At 37.2% G+C, this 22,589-nt stretch overlaps 2 protein-coding genes and 1 non-coding gene across 12 annotated transcripts; 2 read left to right on the top strand and 1 right to left on the bottom strand.

Annotated features, from left to right (window-relative positions):
• The first annotated feature begins 5,391 nt into the window (after positions 1–5,391).
• LOC112085961 lies at positions 5,392–5,498 on the top strand. The gene has a single exon (XR_002899214.1). It is a non-coding gene; the product is annotated as a small nucleolar RNA R71 (small nucleolar RNA).
• A 10,285-nt stretch (positions 5,499–15,783) lies between these two features.
• Positions 15,784–16,692, bottom strand: LOC112085956. The gene has a single exon (XM_024154789.1). The coding sequence runs from the start codon at positions 16,690–16,692 to the stop codon at positions 15,784–15,786; it is 909 nt and encodes a 302-aa protein (XP_024010557.1).
• A 1,125-nt stretch (positions 16,693–17,817) lies between these two features.
• On the top strand, positions 17,818–22,060 carry LOC18015320 (hydroxymethylglutaryl-CoA lyase, mitochondrial). Of its 10 annotated transcripts, none has more exons than XM_024154790.1 (10): positions 17,824–18,100; positions 18,234–18,282; positions 18,669–18,958; positions 19,115–19,322; positions 19,504–19,683; positions 20,298–20,378; positions 20,467–20,630; positions 21,061–21,197; positions 21,486–21,601; positions 21,686–22,060. In XM_024154790.1, exons 1-10 carry the CDS (start codon positions 18,057–18,059, stop codon positions 21,935–21,937), a joined length of 1,521 nt encoding a protein of 506 aa, XP_024010558.1. In that variant the 5' UTR covers positions 17,824–18,056; the 3' UTR covers positions 21,938–22,060. The 10 variants fall into 10 exon arrangements, with proteins under 10 accessions (XP_024010560.1, XP_024010558.1, XP_006397378.1 ...); XM_006397315.2 differs by having other exon boundaries at positions 17,824–18,004; positions 18,226–18,282; XM_024154795.1 differs by having other exon boundaries at positions 17,824–18,004; positions 18,226–18,282; positions 18,778–18,958.
• Positions 22,061–22,589: the final 529 nt, after the last annotated feature.

Raw genomic sequence — 22,589 nt, forward strand, 5'->3', positions numbered from 1 at the left:
GTTTTTAAGGAAGTATAAATACTTTTTAGGGTTTTTTTGGGGAGAGAATTAAGTTTTATTCCCTTTGTCTCTTGCCTCTTTGGTAAAAAAGACTCCATTAAGAAGAGAAATATTTTTATTTGAGTGTTTAATCAAGAGAGTTTAAAGAGATCTGGGTGTTTAAAGCTGTTTTCTTTTAAATCTATCATCTCCATCTCCATTTCTCATCATTAATCATGCTAATCTACTCAACTTGCAAAGGTTTAAGAGAGATTAGTATGATTAGTGAGTAGTCACCCTAATGAGGTTCTAGATGTGTAGGTTAGGGTGCTAAAGTGTTAGATTAGGAGTGCTTAGAATCACAGCTCCATAAGGTCTCACCTCCATGATCTTGAATGGACCAGACCATCTTGACTTTATTTTCCTTGGGAACAACTTGAATCTGGAGTTGAACAGCAGCACCTGATCACCAACTTTGAAGTCCTTCTTCAAGATATTTTTCTCATGAAGACTCTTGGTCCTCTCTTTAGATCCTTGAGCTCTCATAAGCATCCATCCTGATCTCATCTAGCTCGTGAAGCTGAAAAAGTCTTTTCTCTTTGGCTGTTTTTAAATCAAATTTAAGCAGCTTCACAGTCCATAGACCTTTGTACTCTTAACTCCACTGGTAAATGGCAGGACTTCCAATATAGAAGATTGAATGATGATGTTCCTATGAGAGTCTTGAACGATGTTCTATATGTCCATAATGCATCATCAAGTTTCTTGCCCAATCTTTTCTAGTGCTGTTCACTGTCTTCTCCAAGATTGCCTTAATCTGCTTGATACCTCCACTTGGCCACTTGTCTGGGGGTGATAAGGACTTGCAACCTTTTGTTTGACACCATATTTTTTTAAGAGACCCTCAAAGGTTTTGCTGATGAAATGACTTCCACCATCACTGATAATGCATTTTGAGACTCCAAACCTTGGGAAGATGATAGTCTTGAAGAGCTTCATAACAACCTTAGAGTCATTGGTGGGACTTGCTACAGCTTCAACCCATTTGGAGACATAATCCACAACTACCCATATATATTGGTTCCCATAATATTATGGAAATAGTCCCATGAAGTCTATTCCCCACACATCAAATACTTCAACTTCTAAGATGGGGTTTGGGGCATCTCATATCTCTTTGATATATTCCCTGATCTCTGAAACTCATCACACTTGTAGACATAGGCTTGAGCATCTTTGAGCATTGTAGGCCACCAGAATCATGCTTGAAGAACCTTAGCAACAGTTTTGAATGCTGCATTGTGACCTCCATAAGCAGACCCATGACACTCAAACAAGATTCCTTGAACCTCTTCTTCAGGGATACACATATAAATAGGGCTCATTCCAGTAAAACCTTTTGATGTCCTTGTGAAACTTTTTCCTTTGGTAGTTGCTCAACTATGAAGGCTCCACTCCACAAGACAGATGGTTCACTATATCAGCATACCAAGGAAAATCCTTCTCTTGAAGACTCTTGAGCTCTTCTAGCTCATTTAAAGCTTACTCCATCATTGAGTGTTCTTCTGGCAAGGGGTCATCAATGGGAACTTTGTCTTCTATCTTCAACCTTGAAAAATGATCAGCAGATTCATTCTCAATCCCTCTTTTGTCTTTGATTTCCATATCAAATTCCTAAAGCAAAAGAACCCATCTGAGCAGCCTAGACTTGGCATCCTTCTTTGTCATCAAGTATCTCAATGCTGCATGATCAGTATACACAACAACCTTGGAACCCACCAGATATGATCTGAATTTGTCAAATACAAACACAATAGCAAGCATTTCTTTCTCTGTTGTGGCATACTTTTCCTGGCCGCCATCTAGAGTTCTTCTAGCATAGTAGATTACATGCAGCTTCTTATCCTTTTTCTGCCCCAAGACAGCTCCCACTGCATAGTCACTAGCATATGTCATGATCTCAAATTGTAAAGACCATTCAGGTGCTTGTACTATGGGTGCACTGATCAAGGCTTGCTTGAGTTCCTTGAAGGAATCTTCACATTCTTGATCAAATAAACATTCACATCCTTGCAGAGAAGCTTGCTAAGTAGCCTTGCAATTCTTGAGAAGTCTTTAATGAATCTTCTGTAGAATCCAGCATGACCCAGAAAGCTTCTCACTCCTTTTACTGAATTAGAAGCCCCCAAGTTCACCATATCCTTAGCCTTTGCATTGTCCACCTCAATTCCTGCCTCAGAGATCTTGTGTACCAAAACAATGCCCCCTCTAACCACGAAGTGGCACATCTCCCAGTTCAGCACCAAGTTGGTCTTTTCACACCTCCTAAGCACTCTGTAAAGATTAGATAAACAAGTAGAGAAAGAATGTCCATAGACACTGAAATCATCCATGAAAACTTTTACCATCTCCTCAAGAAGGTCAGAAAAGATAGACATCATACACCTTTGAAATGTGGCAGGAGCATTGCGTAAACCAAAAGGAATCCTTCTATATGCAAATGTACCATATGAACTGGTGAATGTTGTCTTTTCTTGATCATTTGGTTGAATTGGGATTTGAAATAAACCATAATAACCATCAAGAAAACAGTAAAATGGATGGTTTGCTAATATCTCAAACATTTGATCAATAAAAGGCAATGGGAAGTGATCTTTCCTAGATGCAGCATTAAGTTTTCTGTAATCTATGCACATCCTATGGACAGTTACAAATCTAGTGGGGATCATTTCATTCTTTTCATTCTTGATCACTGTAATCCCACCCTTCTTAAGCACAACAGAAACTGAGGAAACCCATCTAGAGTCAGAAATTGGATAAATAATTCATGCCTCTAGGAGTTTGAGTATCTCTTTCTTTACAACATCTCTTATATTATGGTTTAACCTTCTCTGATGTTCAAGAGAAGTCATAGATTCCTCCTCCAAATGAATTCTATGAGTGTATAAAGAAGAGGATCTGCCCTTTATGTCATCTAATGAGTAACCAATTGCTCTCCTAAATTTTCTTAGTTCATTTAGCAATGCAGTTTCTTCATGTTCTAGCAATTTCTCATTGATGATGATAGAGTATGATGCATTAGGGCCTAATAATGCATACTTGAGACTACTTGGAAGTGGCTTAAGCTCCACTTTTGGTGCTATGAGTTCACTCCAATCCTCATTGAAGCTTGTCTGATCAGCTTTGGCACATTTGGTATTGTTTTCTTGCCCTTGATCTTTGTACATTTCCCCCTTGAAACTCCATTTCAGACTTTCCTGCCAAGGTAGTATCGACCACCAAAGCAGTCGATATTTTGGTCGATACTTGCTCTTTGTTCCACACCGAGTTCATGTTGCTCGATATTTTGGTTGGGTTTTGCTCTGGTTTCTGCAACTTCTCCATACCAACCAAAATATCGCCTGGATTGTGCTCGATATGAATTGCAAGGTCTTGTCTCTTCCAAGCTTCCAAATCAATCAGATTGCTTCCCTAGACCCTTGTAGCTCAATTCCATGAAAGAATCCTTGCTCTCCACTGGTTTGTGAGAGTCTAATAGCTTCATATAACCAAGGCTCTCATCTTCAAGATAACCATACTCTCCATGCTCTTTAGTTAAAGCAATTTGGAGATGGTCTTCAAGGCTTAACTCCTCAAGAAGTTCATCTGCTAGCTCCTCCATGGTATCTATGTAGAAGACCTGGCCTTCTATTGTGGGCTTCTTCATCACTTCATTAATGTCTAACTTGAGCACCTCAGATCCAAGATGGAGATCTATCTTACCCTTTCTTACATCATTGATTGCACCTGCTGTTGCCAAAAAAGGTCTTCCTAAGATAAGTGGATCCTTTGGCTCCTCATCCATTTCTAGTATAATGAAGTCTATAAGAACCACAAAATCACCTATCTTCACCGGCAGATCTTCAAAAAGTCCTAGAGAGAGTCTCACAGACCTATCAGCAAGCACCAAGGATATCTTGGAGGGTTTGCAGATAGTAAAACCCAACTTCTTGGCAATAGAAAAGGGTATTAGGCTCACAGAAGCCCCAAGATCACAAAGACAGCTAGCAAACTCCAAAGGACATAGGGTACATGGCAAAGTGAAGCTTCCTGGATCAGATAACTTCCTTGGTATAGTCTTCTTTTAATAAAGGCACTGCATTCATGATTAAGCACCACCATGCCTTGAAGTTCCTTTTCCTTCTCAATTATAGCATCTTTCAAGAACTTTGAATACTGTGGCATCAAAAGGAAAGTCTCCACTAATGGCATTGTGATATCCACCTTTTCCATCTGCTTGTTAAATAGAGCATTTGCCTTCTCTAGCAGTTGTTTCTTGAACCTCCCAGAAGATGGAAGCTTGGGCTGATATGGTGGTGGTACAAAAGGCTTCTCACGCCTTTTCCTTTTCAATACCCTTTCTCTTTGTCTTTCTTTTCAACTTTCTGCTCCACAACTTCATCAGCTTGTTCAATCTCTATTGGCTCATCCCCACCAAGTTGCTCATTGTCCTCAATGAGCACTGGTCTTTGCTCTCTTTCAGGCAGCTCTTTGCCACTTCTCAAGGTGATGGCATGTACATATTCCTTGGGATTGGATTCTGGTTTTCCTGGAAGAGTACCTTGACCTCTAGAAGATGATGAAGCTTGGTTCTTCTCAAGAGTCTTCAACTGGTTTTGTAAAGCCTCATACTTTGAGTTGAGGTCATTGAAGTTATACTCCAATTTTTGTTGTCCTTTCAGAATCTGTTGGATAACACCACTAAGATCAGAGCCTTGTTGCTGAAAAGGAGTTTTCTGAACTTGTTGCTGCCCAAAATCAGAAGGATAAGACTTCTTTGGCACAAAACTCTCTTTTTGAACAACTCCTTGCTGATTCTGAGCAACATTTTGCTGAGCATAGGTTTGCTTCCCTTGGTAGTTACTTTGAAACTGATTCTTGTTGGTGTAGCCTTGATTCTGCCCTTGTTGTGGAAGATAAACTTGATCGCCTGGATTTGCTACATTGAGATTCCTATAAGACAAGTTCTGATTGTTGAAGTTGTTAAACCTTTGGAATTTTTTTTGGTTACCAATGTGGTTCAGCTTCTCTTGAGTTAGACCCTCTTCTTATACATTGTCAAAGCATTGTGGCTCATCAAACTCTCCAACATAATGTATTGACTTTTAAGAAGAAACCAATACTTTTTCTAGCTTTGTTTGGAGCTCTTTGATGTCCTTCTTCATCATTTGCTCTTCATTAGACCTTTCTCCTCGGTAAGATCTGTCATAGTCTTCACCATATGTATTATTGCTCTGAGAAAGATTCTCCACCAACTCCATAGCTGCATTGACCTCCTCTGCCAGAAATTTGCCATTAGAAGCTGTGTCTAGTTGATTTCTAATATTTGGCAATGATCCTCTATATAATGTACTCAACAGAGAAGAGTCTGAGAAACCATGATGGGGGCACTGATTTGTGTACTCCCTAAATCTCTCCCAGACTTCACTAAAGCTCTCATTATGTTGTTGGGTGAAGGATGATATCTGATTTCTTAACTTGGCTGTCCTTGAAGTGGAGGAAATCTTATTAAGAAAAGCTCTCTTACACTGATCCCAAGTCTGTATTGAACTTTGAGGAATGTTCTTCTCCCATTGCCTGGATTTATCTCCAAGTGAGAAAGGGAACAATCTCAGCTTAAAGCTATCTTCTGACACACCATTGATTTTTGTTAGGTTACAGACCCTATCAAATTGATCAATGTAGTCCAAGGGATCTTCCATTTGCAACCCATGAAAATTGCTGTTTTTGCACCATATTCAATAGGCTTGCCTTCACTTCAAAGTTGTTGTTCTTAACAGTAGGTGCCTGAATCCCTTGTCTGTTGGTGTGAGCATTGGCTGCATCATTTGCACCAACTTAAGACTGGATTCCTTGCAGCATTCATAGCTTTGACGCTGGGGTGGGTTAGGTTGGGGCTGAGCTTGAGCATCCTAATGCTGTCTATTCCCTTCATTTAGATTAGCTTAAGGCATCTGATCCTGTTGCTCATTCCTTGGGGATTGATTCTGATTACCCTGAGCCTGATGCTCCTCTTGAACCCTCTGATTCTCCATACCCAAGTCTAGTTCTTGATTAACCCTGTCTCTTTATCCTCTTCTCTCCAAATGGTGTATGTTGTCAATGTATGGAAGTGGTGGATCACAGCTTCTACTGCTGTTGTTCATACACCTGAAAATCAAAGATAGAACTAGAGGATATTCAGTAAAAAAAAAAGAAAGTAATGACCTGATCTCAAGCAGATCCAAAAATTAATGCTAAATGCTACACACAATGGCAATGGCGCCAAATTGAAACAAGAGATTTTATATCTTTTTGTCAGATTCAAGTCCTCTAGTAGTTGAAGTACTTGAGGTGTCAATCCATATGTGTGTGATCTAGACACTAATCTATAGGAATTCAAACCCAATCCAGGTCTAACAATGATTAGATTTTGTCACAAAGTGAAACTAAAGCAAGATTATGCAATAAACAAAGCAACAAACCACAAATAGCAAATGGTGATTGATGGAAAAGATGATAAAAGGCTTAGAGTTCTAGACATGATAGTGGGTTAGGGTGCATTTGGTGTTAAACTAAGATGTTAATGACAAGATGATGAATGATTCCCATTAACTTAGGGTTCCAAACAAGTTCAATTCTTTCTCAAGACAATGAACACAAATCAAACCATTACTATACTCAATTCTGATTAGAGGCATAATAATAAGATTGCATTAATAATCAACCTAAAATGTCAGATATTCTTCAAACAAGCATTCTCATGTGATCAAAGCAATAGACCTCTATTATAGCTTGTTCAGACATTTCATTAAATACTTTGTGAGTGAAAAATACCTAAGTTCTAGACTATAGTGATTATCAACGATCTAGCTTAAAACATAGCTATTTAGAGAAAGAAAAACATAAATCTAGTCCCTAAACACCTTAATCTAACACTTAAGCACTCTAACCTATATGTCTAGAACTCTAATAAAATTGACTACAATCAAATTTAACTCTCTTAATCTTTTGCAAGATGAGAAGTTAAACATGATTAATGATTAAGAAAGGTAGAAGATGATGAAATTTCGACCAAAAAAAAAATGATTAGAAACAAACAAACTCTCTTGATTAAAACAGAATATGAAGATCTCTCTTACAAGGTATATTCTTTCACAAAAGAGGCAAAGAGGAACTAAAGGATAAAGGGTAAGTCCAACAGATAATGCTAAAAAATTTATATAGGTAGAGTTTTGAGGCCGGGCAAACCCGGAACAAACCGGGTATTGACCCGGAAAAGCCTTAAAATACGTCCAAGATTAAGTTCATATCGACCAAGCATGTGGTCGATATTCTGGTCGGTGTGGCTCAAAGAATCTCTTAATGAGAATATCGACTACAAGCTAGGTCGATATTCTGGTCGGTTGTAGCTTTAACGGATCCACACCAAACTCATTTCAGTCAATATTCTGGTCTGGATATACACAGTGAAATGAGCTCCCAAAATCCAAGAAAAACCTAGCAGTGACCAAGGTCATATCGACCAGAAGATGGTCGATATTCTGCTCGGTGTGATTATAGACTACTTGCATCAAAACTTGCATAACTCCCTTCTCAGTGATCCGATACTTAATTTTCTAACTCCGTGAGATAAATGACTCAATCGGCTCCAATTTTGATCAAGGATCCAACTCCATCTGAGGTCAGCAAGACGTCAGGTACACCGGTTCTTTGAAGCGCATCGGATTTGTACAGAACAGATGCGAAACAATTTCATCTTCAAACGGCCATAACTTTCAGCTCACTGCTCCAGATCGTCTGATTCTAGGTGTCCCAGAAACATGACTCGATCTTTTATTTTTGATGAAGATACCGGAGGCTGAGTCAAAGTGCAAGTCTTCTGTCCCAGGTGATCTTTCAGAGGTATCGCTAGCTTCAAGACACTTGTCTAAATCCGTTCATTGCTGGTGATGATTTCTTCTTGGTCTCGGCTCCATCAGGTCCCCAAATGACTCCTAAGTACTTGAAAACACTCCAAATATGCAAGACTTTTTGGGACATAATGCATATCCTACAAAATCTAAATCGAAAGCTAAAGTCTAAGAAAACTACCTATATGCATGCATGAGATATATTTGGACTAAAAATGCATCTTAAGTATGCAATGATATTAATATATCATACTCCTCCATGTTGCGACTGTAAAAGTCAACATAAAATACTAACACAAATTTCCTCAAGTAGCTTCTAAAAATGTCGTTTATCACTAACTGAAACGTCGCCGGTGCATTGACAACGCTGAAAGGCATCACCAGAAACTTGTAATGGCCTTCATGGGTCCTAAACGCCGTCTTCTTCACATCCGCAGCAGTGACTCGTGATGATATCCAGATTATAGATCCAGCTTCGAGAATATAGACGCGCCCTGCAACTCATCCTCTATTACGAGTATATGATATCTATCCGGGTTTTTGAGCTTGTTGAGAGCCCGATAGTCAGTACAGAAACACCATCCTCCATCTTTTTCCTGAACCAAGAAACCGGACTTAAATAGGGGCTGATACTGGGCTGAATGATGCGAGTTTGCAGCACTTCTCTGACCAATTTTTCAATCTCATCCTTATGCGTATACGTGTAATGGTATTTTCTGAGATTGACAGGAGCTGCACCTTTCTTAAGCGTAATCACATGCTCACGGTTCCGCTTAAGACGCAACTCTAATGACATCTTAAAAACAGTTTTGTGCTTTTCTAAAACTTTGTGCACAGCAGCATCACTCTTAACCTTTGCCATCTCTACTGCTCATTCAAATAGCGTGGATAATTCTAGAAGAAAAGCAGTACTAGTGTCCTCGACGACTTTCTCGATGGTGTTGAGTGATATCTGGGATATGACCAGAGAGGGATCACCCACAAACATTACTCAACGTCCTTCCCGTTGGAAGCTCATCATGTAACATCGCCAATTGTTCCTCGTGACCCCTAACATTTCTAACCAGGTATATCCCAAAACCACATCACTTGTTCTCAATTCAATGATTAGAAAATCTGCTTGGATATGCGTATCTTGAATTTAGAGAAAAACATTTCTACACCTCCCTTCACTTGGTACGACTTGACCATCTCCAATGGAAACTCCGAAATCTCGAGTCTTCTGAATATCCAGACCACAACGCTTAGCTACTTCTGTATATATAAAGTTGCTCGTGACTCCAAAGTGAGACAGCCCTATGAGCTCCTGTCCCAAAATAACTCCATTCAGCCTCAAATTTTCTTGGAGTGAAGCCTGCCATAGACTGAAGAGACAATACAAACAACTCTTTCACTTCGTCCTCACCCGAATCATTTTCATGACCATCTTGTTCATCTCCAACTCTCCTTCAATCTCCCCATCTTCATTAACCGCCATGTATTTGAATTCCCTGCTTTTAAATTTATGAGCTGGATTTCACTTGTCTCCATATTTCCAACACTCACCCTTCTTCTTGTATGTTACGGCTGGTCTACTCCTCTACACAGTTTCAGGACTCCTCTTCTCTAGGAGCGTTGTGAGTTTGATCTAGAGACCCTAGGAGAGTAGTGAAACACCGGGGCGGAGTTAACTCTCTGGAAAGACGACTTGTATCTATCCAGATATTCTTTCGCTTTGTCACGTTCATCACGACCTTTCTACTCCTTGATGATTTTTGCCGTAATTGCTGCCATGTTTTTCTGAAACCAACTGTAAAACATTGCTTTCAGATCCTTCCAGTCCTTGAGCATTGCCCGATCCTGTAATCAGCGAGTCCAAGTAATAGTAAAACCTTTAATCGACGTTACTGCTAGTTCCACCTGTTCCACCTCAAGCGTGGTTCACTCGAAAACACATCTCCATTCGATAGATCTAATCCTCGAGGTACTTTCTGTCAAAATTTGGTATAGGTATCACCTGCAACTGCAAGGGAGAAACCATCTAACCATCATTCGCTGTTGGCGAAAGAATGTTTTACTGCCTCGCTGAAATCATTAACACAAGTGGAAGAAGGATATCAGATCCGTTCCCTGCAGATAACAGGTAAAAATTTTGATTTGATATCTTAGTCATGGATTAAGACACACATTTGTCCTTTGTTGTGTACACTTATTCGATGTGGAACATTTGCGACCTTCTGCAAAAAAGTTCTTTTGTTTTTTAACTCTTAATTGCTCAAGTATCTATTCTACGATGTTAAATTATATCACTTTTATACCTGTTTATCTTTGTGAGAGTGATTGAGTGAATATACTTTTTCCTTACAAATCTCTCATCACCTTTAATATCTATTTCTTAGATTTTGTGAATCTTGTACACATTTTTTTTTCATGGTTAGCAAGGCCGTGCCTATATAGAAATTTTGAAACTTTGGCCTACGGACCTTTAAAAAAAATATATATTATGCTTGAATTTTTGTGATTATTGTAATATTGGGGTAAAAAAAACATAATGTTATTAGAGGCTTTAAAACAAATTACAGTATAAATTATTAGTTAAAACTAAGATATAGTAAAAATAAGGTAACTAACCTATTAATCTTCTTCGCACATATGATACTCACCGTCATTTTACCATTAATAACATTACACTTATACTAATTTATTTTTTAGTCAAAAACTTACATTAAATTTTTAGTGTAGTTTTATATTTATTTGAAATAATGATGGTTATTATTTTAGCAAAGATAATTTTTTTGTATATCGCTTCGAGTCTCCATAACTCTGGGCATAGTTTAGCATACCACCAAAATCTCGTTAAAGTGGATTAGATCCGTTTGGAAAGACTTTTAAAGAGGCTGAAGCAAAAAATAGCATTAATGGACATGACTGAAGAATCTGATTTTAACATAGCCATTTTCTAGCATTTAATACAAACTTTGATGACAAATACATTCTCTTTATCTCTTATAACACATTTTAATTACAAATTATTATTTGTATAATTAATTAGTCAACCGAAATTTTTCGTGAGATTAATGTTCAGTCATTAGGTATAATGTGGTTGCATAGGTTGGCTAATAGACCAACTATAAAGTCATTTTGGCCAATATTCTTTAGTTCATTTTGGCCAATATTCTTTAGTTAAGGATAACGAAATAATAAAAAATGACAAAAAACATACACAAAATTCATGATATTTACTTTAAAAAAATATTACACGTTCACACTCAACTTATTTACAATTTTGTTCAAATTCAATTTTCAAAAAACCTCTACCACCATATATCATTATTTAAATACATATTCTCATATTCTAAAATTTGTTAGTCCAAAATATACTTAAACTTTATTTGAAAATTTGTTAGTCCAAAATATACATATACTCTATTTGAAAATTTGTTAATCCCTTTAAGAAAGACTCTAAATTTGTCAGTCCAATAGAGAAAGACTCTGAAAGAAAGAAAGGAAAACAACAAAAACATGATTCTTTATTTATTGAGGTCTAAATTAATTCTCAGAGAAATCTCCACCACCATATATCATTATTTTAATACATATACTCATATATAAAAATCTGTTAGTCCACACAACATACATATATTTGAAAATTTCTTAGTCCAAAATATACATATACTCTATTTGAAAATTGGTTAATCCCGTTAAGAAAGACTGTAAATTTGTCAGTCCAATAGAGAAAGACTCTGAAAAATAGGAAAAAAACAAAAACATGACTCTTTTTATATATTATCTAGGATGATATATGTATATATGTATTTATGTATATATATTATTTTATATATTAGAAGTTGAGAGCTATGAGTAAGTGAGAGAGAGAAGTTTTTCTTTTTTACTTCTTTCGTTACAATTCTTACATGGAGGGGAAGACTATTTATAGGGAGGGGAGGAGAAACCGACTTTGCTAAATTCGGTTATGTGGATAATTATTCACTTTATAATATTCCCTCTTAATTATCCATCACCAATAATGTATTATGTATTGCCTCGTTAAAAACCTTATCATAGAAAAACCTAATAGGATAAAAACCATAATACGGAAAAAAGAGTATAGTAACGTAATTTCCCCCTAAAATGATGGATATAACGTTCTTTTCATAAATCCCGCAAATGACGCATTCCGATACTTTGAATATGCTTTCTGAATACTGTAGTAGGAAGCGCCTTTGTAAAGAGATCTGCTGCATTGTCACTTGAGCGAACATATTGGATATCCACTTCTTGATTTTTCTCGAGTTCTTGAGTGTAAGAGAAAAATCTTGGAGGAATATGTTTTGTTCTGTCGCTCTTGATATAGCCTTCTTTTAGTTGAGCGACACATGCAGCATCATTTTCAAATACTTTTGTTGGTTCTGTATCGATGACTATTCCACTTGCACTTTGTATATGTTGAGTCATGGATCTGAGCCATATGCATTTTTTACATGCTTCATGAAGAGCAATGATTTTCGCATAATTTGAAGAAGTGGCGACCAAAGTCTGTTTTTGAGAACGCCATGAGATCGCCGTTCCACCAATTGTGAAAACATATCTAGTTTGCGATCGAGCTTTATACGGATCTGATAAATATCCTGCATCTGCAAAACCAACTAGACCAACTTCAGGGTTTCTACGATAAAATAAACCCAGATCAATCGTACCTTGGAGATAACGAAAGATATGCTTTATCCCATTCCAATGTCTGCGCGTAGGAGATGAGCTGTATCTTGCAAGTAGATTAGTAGCAAAAGCTATATCTGGTCGAGTACAATTTGCAAGATACATAAGCCCACCGATAGCGCTCATATAAGGTACTTCAGGACCTAATACATTTTCGCTATCTTCACAAGGTCGAAATGGATCCTTGTTAATATCAAGTGATCTGTTGACCATTGGTGTACTCAAAGGAGTTGCTTTATCCATTTTAAAGCGTTTTATCACTCTTTTGGTATAATTTGATTGATGCACAAATATCCCATCTTTGAAATGCTCAATCTGGAGCCCTAGACAAAATTTTTTCTTTCCAAGATCTTTCATTTCGAACTCTTCTTTCATGTGAGTTCGTGCATCATCAATCTCCTTTTGAGTTCCGATTATGTTCAGGTCATCAACATATACAGCAATGATCACAAATCCTGACGAGGATTTTTTAATAAATACGCAAGGGCATATCGCATTGTTGATGTATCCTTTACTCAACAAATATTCACTTAAGCGATTATACCACATGCGTCCAGATTGTTTTAATCCATAAAGTGATCGCTGTAATTTGACCGAACATATGTCTTTAGATGCTTCAGGCATCTTTGATCCTTCTGGGATCTTTACTCCCTCTGAAATTTATATATATATATATATATATATATATATATATATATATCACTATCAAGTGATCCATATAGATATGCAGTCACAACATCCATAAGGTACATTTCTAGATTTTTAGATGCCGTTAGGCTCATTAAGTACCTGAATGTGATTTCATCCATGACCGGGGAATATGTATCTTCATAATCAATTCCCGGTCTTTGAGAAAAACTTTGTGCCACAAGTCGGGCTTTATATCTTGTGACCTCGTTTTTCTCATTTCTTTTTCTCACAAATACCCATTTGCACCCGACTGGCATTACATCTTCTGGTGTAATGATTATAGGTCCAAAGACATTTCTTTTATTCAGGGAGATTAATTCATTTTTCATGGCAATCTATCTCCCAGTCAGACCTTTTCTGACATTCTGACACGGACCTTGGGTCTGGATCATCATTTTCATTTTCAATTTCTTTAGATACCGAAAAGGAGAATATTCCATTTGTATCATTTATCTCGCTTCTAGCGCATAATGTCCCACTTTGGGCGAAGTTAATGGAAATCTCATACTTTTCAGTATCATGTTCGTTTTCGAGACGAACTTCTTTAATTGGTTCTTCTGGAACCTCTTCATGTATGTCTTCAGGACATATACCTTTATATGGTTCTTCTATAACCTTTTCACCAATGTCTTCAAGACATTTTTCTTTATTCGGTTCTTCTGGAACCTTGTCTCCCAATTTCTTTTTCTTTCGAGGATTTTTATCCTTCGAGCCCATCGGCCTCCCGCGCTTTAACTGAACCCGCGGTTCATTTGCTTTATTCCCATCAATAACTAGTTCCGGAACATTTATTTTTGATGGAGCATTAGCAGCGGGGATATATGATTTTGTCACTCTTCTCGTATCTGTGAACGCATCAGGTAACTGGTTTGCCAACCTTTGCAAATGTATGATTTTCTGAACTTCCATTTCGCGTTGATGGGTAGGGGGATCGAGATAAGCCAAGGTTTGTGTACACCATGTGATATCCTTTGGTGATTCTCTTGATCCTCCCCCCAACGCTGGGAATTCATTTTCATCAAAGTGGCAATCGGCAAAACGTGCCGTAAACATATCTCCAATTACCGGTTCAAGATATCTAATTATACTTGGTGACGTATAACCGATATATATTCTCAATCTCCTTTGTGGCCCCATTTTTGTTCTTTGCGGCGGGGCTATTGGGACATAGACCGCACATCCAAATATACGGAGATGGGATACATTTGGCTCCTTGCCAGATGTTAACTGTATTGGGGAATATTCATTATATGCACTTGGCCTCATCTGAACCAATATCCCAACATGCAATATAGCATGTCCCCATACAGTAATTGAGAGTTTTGTTCTCAATATTAAGGGTCTTGCTATCAATTGAAACCGTTTTATTAAAGACTCAGCCATGCCATTTTGTGTATGAACATGTGGAACCGGATGTTCAACATCGATTCCTAATGACATGCAGTAGTCATTAAAGGCTGCTGAAGTGAATTCACCAGCATTATCAAGCCTGACTTTCTTTATGGCATAATCAGGGAATTGCGCTCTCAACCTGATTATTTGGGCAATGAATCTTGCGAAAACCATATTTCTTGTGGTTAATAAACACACATGTGACCATCTGGTAGATGCGTCAATTAATACCATGAAATATCTAAATGGCCCGCACGGTGGGTGAATCGGCCCACATATATCACCATGTATTCTCTCTAAGAATACAGGAGATTCATTCCCAACTTTGGCTGGCGAGGGCCTAGTTATGAGTTTTCCTTGAGAACATGTCTGACATGAAAACTCTCCCGATTGAAAAATCTTTTGGTTTTTCAATGGGTGGCCATTCGAATTTTGCACAATCCTTCGCATCATGACTGATCCAGGATGGCCAAGTCTTTCATGCCATACTCTAAATGTACTAGTAAACGCCAGGTTTACTGTAACATAGGATTCAGTCATATTTATTTTTGTGCAATATAACCCAGAGGACATCATTGGTAATTCTTCCAATACGTGTTTTCTCTCAGATATAATGCAAAGATATTCAATGCCATTCTTATTTGTACTTGCTATTTGATATCCATTTCCTCGGATATCTTTAAAACTTAGCAAGTTTCTACTAGATTCGGGGGAATATAATGCATCATTTATTTCAAAATTTGTCCTCCTTGGCATTGAAAAATTAGCTCTTCCGGAGCCAATTATAATATTTGCATTACCAGATATGGTACCCACGCTTTCGGCGGAGTCCTTTATTTTGAGATAGGAGAAATACTTTTTATCTTTAAGTATAGTATGTGTCGTAGCACTATCGGCTAGACATGTATCTCCATTCTGAATCTCAAATGATGACATAATCTGAATCAAAATATGCAAGAAAATGCATTAATAAATCAAAACATGGTTTTAAAAGTTATTTATATTAAGAAAAACCTTGTCTTGTTAACAAAAACATATAACATTCTTATTTAAAATTACATAGGGTTTTTCTTGTCTTCTTCGAGAAGACTTTACATTACATTGATCTTAATCGCTTTGTTTCCGTTGATTCTTCTGGATCAACTAGGAAATCAGCGATATCAAGATGAGTATAATCACTTATGCCATCAAAGGAAGTTTCAGCTTCATCAGAGATGAAATTGGTTTCAAAACTCTTTCCTTTATCCTTTTCTTTGGCATCTCGTGATGCTCGGTACAGATCGGCTAAATGTCTTGGTGTACAACAGGTTTTTGCCCAATGATTTTTCATGCCGCATCTGTAACAAGCAGTTTCTTTTTGCTTTCCTGCTTCCCGACCAACATCGTTTTGTCTTCCTCGTCCACGACCTCGTCCGCGACTGCGGTTGCGGCCTCGACCACGTCCGCATCCGCGTTCGGTTCTATTATTTTGACTGGATGACGCAACATTCGCTTCTGGAAATGGCGATGATCCAGTTGGATGAGTTTGATAGTTCAACATCACGAGCTGATTATTTTTTTCAGCTACAAGGAGGACTTGCATCAACTCCGAGTAAGTGGTGTAACCTTTTGCCCGGTATTGTTGTTGCAGGATTACATTTCCAAGATGAAATGTTTGGAGAGTTTTTTCGATCATGTCGAAATCACTTACCTCCTGTCCACATAACATCATCCTGGAAGTAATTCCGAACATAGCGGAATTATATTCACCAACACTTTTGTAATCCTGAAACCGGAGGTTTAACCACTCATGTTTGGCTTTTGGTAAGATCACATATTTCTGGTGATCAAACCTATATTTAAGAGATTGCCAAAGATCTGCATGATTTTCTTTCGTGATGTATTCTTCTTTTAAACTATTATCGATGTGGTGGAGCAAAAATATCATGGCTTTTGCATTTTTCTCATCTGATGTCGTTTCCGACTTATCGATGGTATCGAGAAGCCCGTTTCCTCTTAGATGCATTTTTGTACCTACTGCCTATGACATATAATATTTCCCAGACACATCAAGGGCAGGGATTTCGAGCTTTGCCAAATTCGACATTATAACTGTATATAATTTTATCAAAAATAAATTTAGCAAACGTTCAGTTTAAAAATTTGTTTTTCGAGAAAAACATGATAAAAAAAATTAATTCTCACACATAATAAAAACATGAAATTTAAAATAATACAGGAGGCAGAGCCTTCCATATAATTTGAGGAGGCAGAGCCTACCATATTTTTGAGGAGGCAGAGCCTACCATAATTTTTGAAGAGGCAGAGCCTACCATATAATTTTGAGGAGGCAGAGCCTTCTACTCTATAAACATAATATCAAGGAGGAGGTTTAACCTTCTACTCCATATATATGATCTGAGGAGACATAGTCTACCATATGATCATATGATTGTGAAGGCATAGCCTATCTCAACAATCAGTTCGGGAAAGGCAAAGCTTATCATCTCGTAAACTTTAATATAAATTTAATTAACGGATTTGGGGAAGGCAGAACCTATCATCCCGAAAATAATACGTAAACTTGAAATAAACATAAATTTAAATCTTACCTTTTTAGGTATAAACGGATCAAAAGACGTTCGTGCTGATAACATTTTATATATTATCTAAGATGATATATATATATATATATGTATTTGTGTATATATATTATTTTATATATTAGAAGTTGAGAGCTATGAGTAAGGGAGAGAGAAGTTTTTCTTTTTTACTTCTTTCGTTACAATTTTTACATTGAGGAAAAGACTATTTATAGGGAGGGAGGAGAAACCGACTTTGCTAAAGTCGGTTAGGTGGATAATTATCCACTTTATAATAACTCTTTTATTTATTAAGGTCTAAATTAATTCTCAAAGAAATCTCCACTACCATATATCATTATTTTAATACATACACTCGTATTTAAAAATCTGTTAGTCCACAATATACATATATGAGAATTGTTAGGCCGAAAAATATACGAAAAATTGTTAGTCCAATTAAGAAAGACTCTAAAATTTGCCAATCCAAAAGAAAAAGACTCTAAAGAAAGGAAAAAAAAACATATGTTTCTCTATTTAATGAGGTCTAAATTTAATGTTAAGCCTTCACCAAGAGGACCTACCAACCAGAATTTAGAGGAGATAAAGTTGCCGCGTCCTTCTTCATCTCCCAAATCCAACGCCCCTCCTTGATTTCGCCATCTTCTTCACGGCACCGGAAAAAACGAAACCTACTGCCTGAAAATCTTCATCGAATCGAATCCTCCGGAGCAAATTAATCCCTCTTTTTGGCCGGTAAATCTCCGCCTCTCCCTATTTTCTACTTTTATGCTGATCACGAAGGGTAATGATTCCTGGGAGATATTTCGCGGCACGATTCTCTTCTAAACGGCGAGTATTAGTCGCATTTTAGTGAAATTTCATGTTGAACTTATCGATTCCGGCTAAGTAGAGAAAAACCCATTTGTGTTTTCTCATCGATCATTCATAATTGCTAATTCTACTACGCTGTTTAGTACTTCAGGCTGATCAAATTCATCATCTCCTTGGCCATTTCGATCCTTTCTTCGTTGGTAAAGTTTATCTCTCTTAATCTGATCTATTTCCTGTTTTTTTCTGCTCTGAGACGCGGATTTAATCTTTAAATTTGCTTCCATTGCGTTTCTGTTGAACGAGATTGATGTATAGATTTCTAATGATTCATGGATTTTGAATAGTTCATACTTCTTTTTGTGGTCGATGATATTTTGCTGATATCTCTGCCAGGATTTGAACATTCCTTTTTAGAAAATCTGTATGAGGTTTCGGTGACGTTTTATCAAATTGTTCATTGTTTCAGTACAAGTTTGGTGATTTTTATAGGAAAAAAAAGAAGAAATAGAACGTAATTTTCTTTTGTGACATCTTTTCTGGTATATTGGAACGTATTATGAGCAATGGATCTGACAATTTTCTCCAGAAAACCCAAATTATTGCTGAAATGCAGTGGAATGGGGTGAGAAGAGCCCATTCTTTATGGTGCAAGAGTCTAACAAACAACACTCATTTGCATCATGCTTATATTCCAGTCTCGCACTTTGTCACCATGTCGAGTTTAGAGGAGCCGCTAGCCTTTGACAAGTTGCCAAGTATGAGTACCATAGATAGGATTCAGAGGTTTTCATCGGGTGCTTGTCGGCTCAGGGATGATGTCGGCATGGGACACCGATGGATCGAGGAAAGAGATTGCAGCACGTCAAACAGTTGCAAGTGAGTAGTTCATATCGTTTGTTTGAGTTAAGTCTCTTGCAAGTTGAAGGCACTTCCATAATTTCCATTCTTTTTTTAAAAATTGGTTTTGTTTGTGTCAGCTGCAGAAGTTAACTTTTCATTTCTTGTGCTCTTGAAACATCTGTTAACTTACAGTGATGATGATAAAAGCTTCGGTAAAGAGTCATTTCCGTGGAGAAGGCATACTCGGAAAATATCTGAAGGAGAACATCTACTAAGGAATATTTCATTCTCAGGAAGGAATTCCACAGTTTCTGGGACTTTATGGGAATCCAAAAATTTTCAGGAGCATAAGTATCACACAATTAGCAATGAGAATGGCATATCACATTCAAGTAACAAAGTAATTTTCTTGATGGTGGAACATAGCCAGATTTTTTTTTCGTTTTTCATTGTCTGTCTGTAGGATTTCTCTGTAAACATATGTTTGTAAGATGATTCATCTTTTCAATTTCTGCTGAAAAGTCCCCAATACTTAACGACCTTTTTCTTCTCTTATTCTGCCTTTTATGCATGAAATTTAGATTGTTAGAGGTGTACCGAAATTTGTGAAGATTGTAGAAGTTGGTCCAAGGGATGGCCTGCAGAACGAGAAAAATATAGTACCCACATCTGTCAAGGTGGAACTAATTCAGAGATTAGTTTCTTCCGGATTGCCTGTTGTTGAGGCTACGAGTTTTGTATCACCTAAATGGGTTCCCCAGGTAATGCTGTTATGCTGGTGTTTATAATTTTAACTCTCCTGAATCTGTGTCATATGATCGTTTGTTTGGTGTATCCTGTAGTTAAGTATATTGAGCGACCTATTTGGAGAAATGATCATTTACTGCGGACAGACTTTTATAAATTCTCTTAAAATTAAAAGTTCCATTGTAGAATAATTTTTTAAGATGCAAAATCTAATTTTCAGTTTGTTTTTCGGGGATTTGCATCTTACCAGGACTGTATTAGGAACCTCTGTTGGAAAAAATATAACTGGTATAATTATTAAACAATGTTCTATCACACCGCATGGAACAAAAAGATTACCTGAGTACGAGCTGCCAAACTCGAAAATAAATATTTTGCTTGCTTTTGTGATCTTACTTGTGCAGCATACAATTTCTGTAAATTTCTTTTGGCCAATGTATAGTTATTGGTTTATGTAATTCAAATTGCTTCTGGTAGGCAAAACAACGGAGATAACAAAGTCCATATTTCTGATTGTGTAGAAGGAAGTATAATACCATTTAGATTATAGAAAGTAGTTATGTAACATGTTACGTAAAACTAATCTGGATGAACATATTTTTATTATTTATACTATTTCGCCTTGTAGCTTGCAGATGCAAAGGATGTAATGGATGCAGTAAGTACTCTAGATGGGGCTCGACTGCCAGTTCTAACACCAAATCTGAAAGTGTGTACCATCTATCGCTTAAGGCTATGCAGATAATTCTTGGTTTCTTACTTTTGAACACCAACATGGAGTGCTTGCTTTTTTTTAGGGATTTGAAGCGGCTGTATCTGCAGGTGCTAAGGAAGTTGCAATCTTCGCTTCTGCTTCTGAGTCATTCTCCTTGTCAAATATCAACTGTACCATTGAAGAGAGTCTCTTGAGATTTCGTGCTGTTACCACTGCTGCAAAGGAGCATTCGATTCCTGTCCGTGGGTACGTGTCTTCTAATTTGTCATGCTTCTGTACATTATATGCTCCCCGTAGATTGCGTCTAACAAGAATGGCGCGGAATTATAGTGTAAACTATTTGCCCAATAAGTTTGGTAAAATTCTAATCCATACGTGTAATAATCTTATCCTAGGGCCTGTATGACATACAATTCTTTTGAAAGGTGATAATCATGTAATGTTTGTCTCCGTTCTGGATTAATGTGTAGTAATATGAATTATGGACCCATTGAACGTTTTTTATGTTTAAACGTCATCCGCCATCAAGTTTATTCCAATTAGTTCATTTCTGGTATAATGTATCATATAATGGATCCAGTAAGTGTTGTTTTCCAGTTTTCAATCATATTAGACCGGTTATAGCAGAAACAGGTCGTTCTAAATATGGTCCACGACTATGTTCTCAATGTTGAAGGTATGTATCTTGCGTTGTCGGGTGTCCAGTAGAGGGAGCCGTTCCACCCTCAAAAGTGGCTTATGTTGCGAAAGAACTCTATGAAATGGGCTGCTTTGAGATTTCTTTGGGTGACACAATTGGAATCGGCACTCCTGGTAGTATCTTTACTAAAAATATTGCCTATTCAGCTACACATGTGCACTCTGTATATATATAGGGGTGATAAACTAGACATTAAGTGGCTCAATAATTAGCCATAGATTCACTGTACCTAGCCTAAGACTGAATGCAGCAGAGTAAATATTGTTTTGGGTGTGGATTTTCTAGGACTTGGGTTGAGCATTTGTTTAAGAGTTAAAAGTCTCTCATTAATCAATTCTCTCTGTTTGGTGATTGAATAAGAAAAGTAGCTCTTACAGCTTCTGTTCTTATATATGAATCAGGTTCTGTGGTTCCCATGCTTGAAGCCGTGATGGCAGTTGTGCCAGCAGAGAAGCTTGCTGTTCACTTCCACGATACCTACGGGCAAGCTCTTGCAAACATATTGGTGTCTCTCCAAGTACGTGTAGCAACAGAACAAGGTGTAGTTGTAATAAAAACTTTATTTTATGTGTTTTTGACATGTTGGTGAAAAATAAAACAGATGGGAATAAACATAGTAGACTCATCAGTCGCTGGATTAGGCGGTTGCCCATATGCAAAAGGAGCTTCAGGAAATGTAGCCACAGAAGATGTGGTTTACATGTTGAACGGTTTAGGCGTCCAATCCAATGTCGATTTGGGAAAGCTTATAGCTGCTGGAGATTACATCAGCAAGCATCTTGGCCGTCCAAACGGTTCCAAGGCTGCCGTTGCCCTCAACCGTCGGATCACAGCTGATGCCTCCAAGATATGAGTGTTTATAAGAGGATTCACATATCTAAAACTCTTATGAATATGATACGAAAGAGAAAGTGAATATAACTTTTATATAAAGATGATATATGAATGGTTCATTGGTATAAATGATGCATTGGAAGATATGCGTTTATGGTTCTGTGAATATAGTCATTATTGTCAAATAATCAAATCAACCATTAGACATTATATGTCTAGCTGAATCTCTTAAACATGCTATTAGATCAATTATATACATAAATCAAGATTGATGTGTTGATGTAATTAATTCAACGATCCTAGATCGATAGTCACTGATCCTAATTCTTCATTAGAAAAAGCAAAAACGAGTGATGTGCACGCACTCAAAGACCAATGATTTGTATTTCTAAATGGTGATTATTTGTATTCAAACTACAAATTTGTTATTATTCAATCATGAAATTTCTCTGTGAGTATGCCACAATTGAAACTTAGCCAGCTCCGTTTCCTTGACAAGTATAGCCTAAGCCATCTCTTTCTCTTTCGATTGTCTCACTTTCTCAAATTAATTTTTTTGTGTAGCATTTGTAGGTCATGGAATATAATACTTTATTGGTAGACCGTAGTAGACGTAGTCACGTAGTGGGCTAGTTAGACCACCTCCAACCATGGGATGTAGCGAGGAGTTC

The sequence above is a fragment of the Eutrema salsugineum genome, unplaced genomic scaffold, assembly GCF_000478725.1.
Source record: "Eutrema salsugineum unplaced genomic scaffold, Eutsalg1_0 scaffold_28, whole genome shotgun sequence".
Lineage (NCBI taxonomy): Eukaryota > Viridiplantae > Streptophyta > Magnoliopsida > Brassicales > Brassicaceae > Eutrema > Eutrema salsugineum.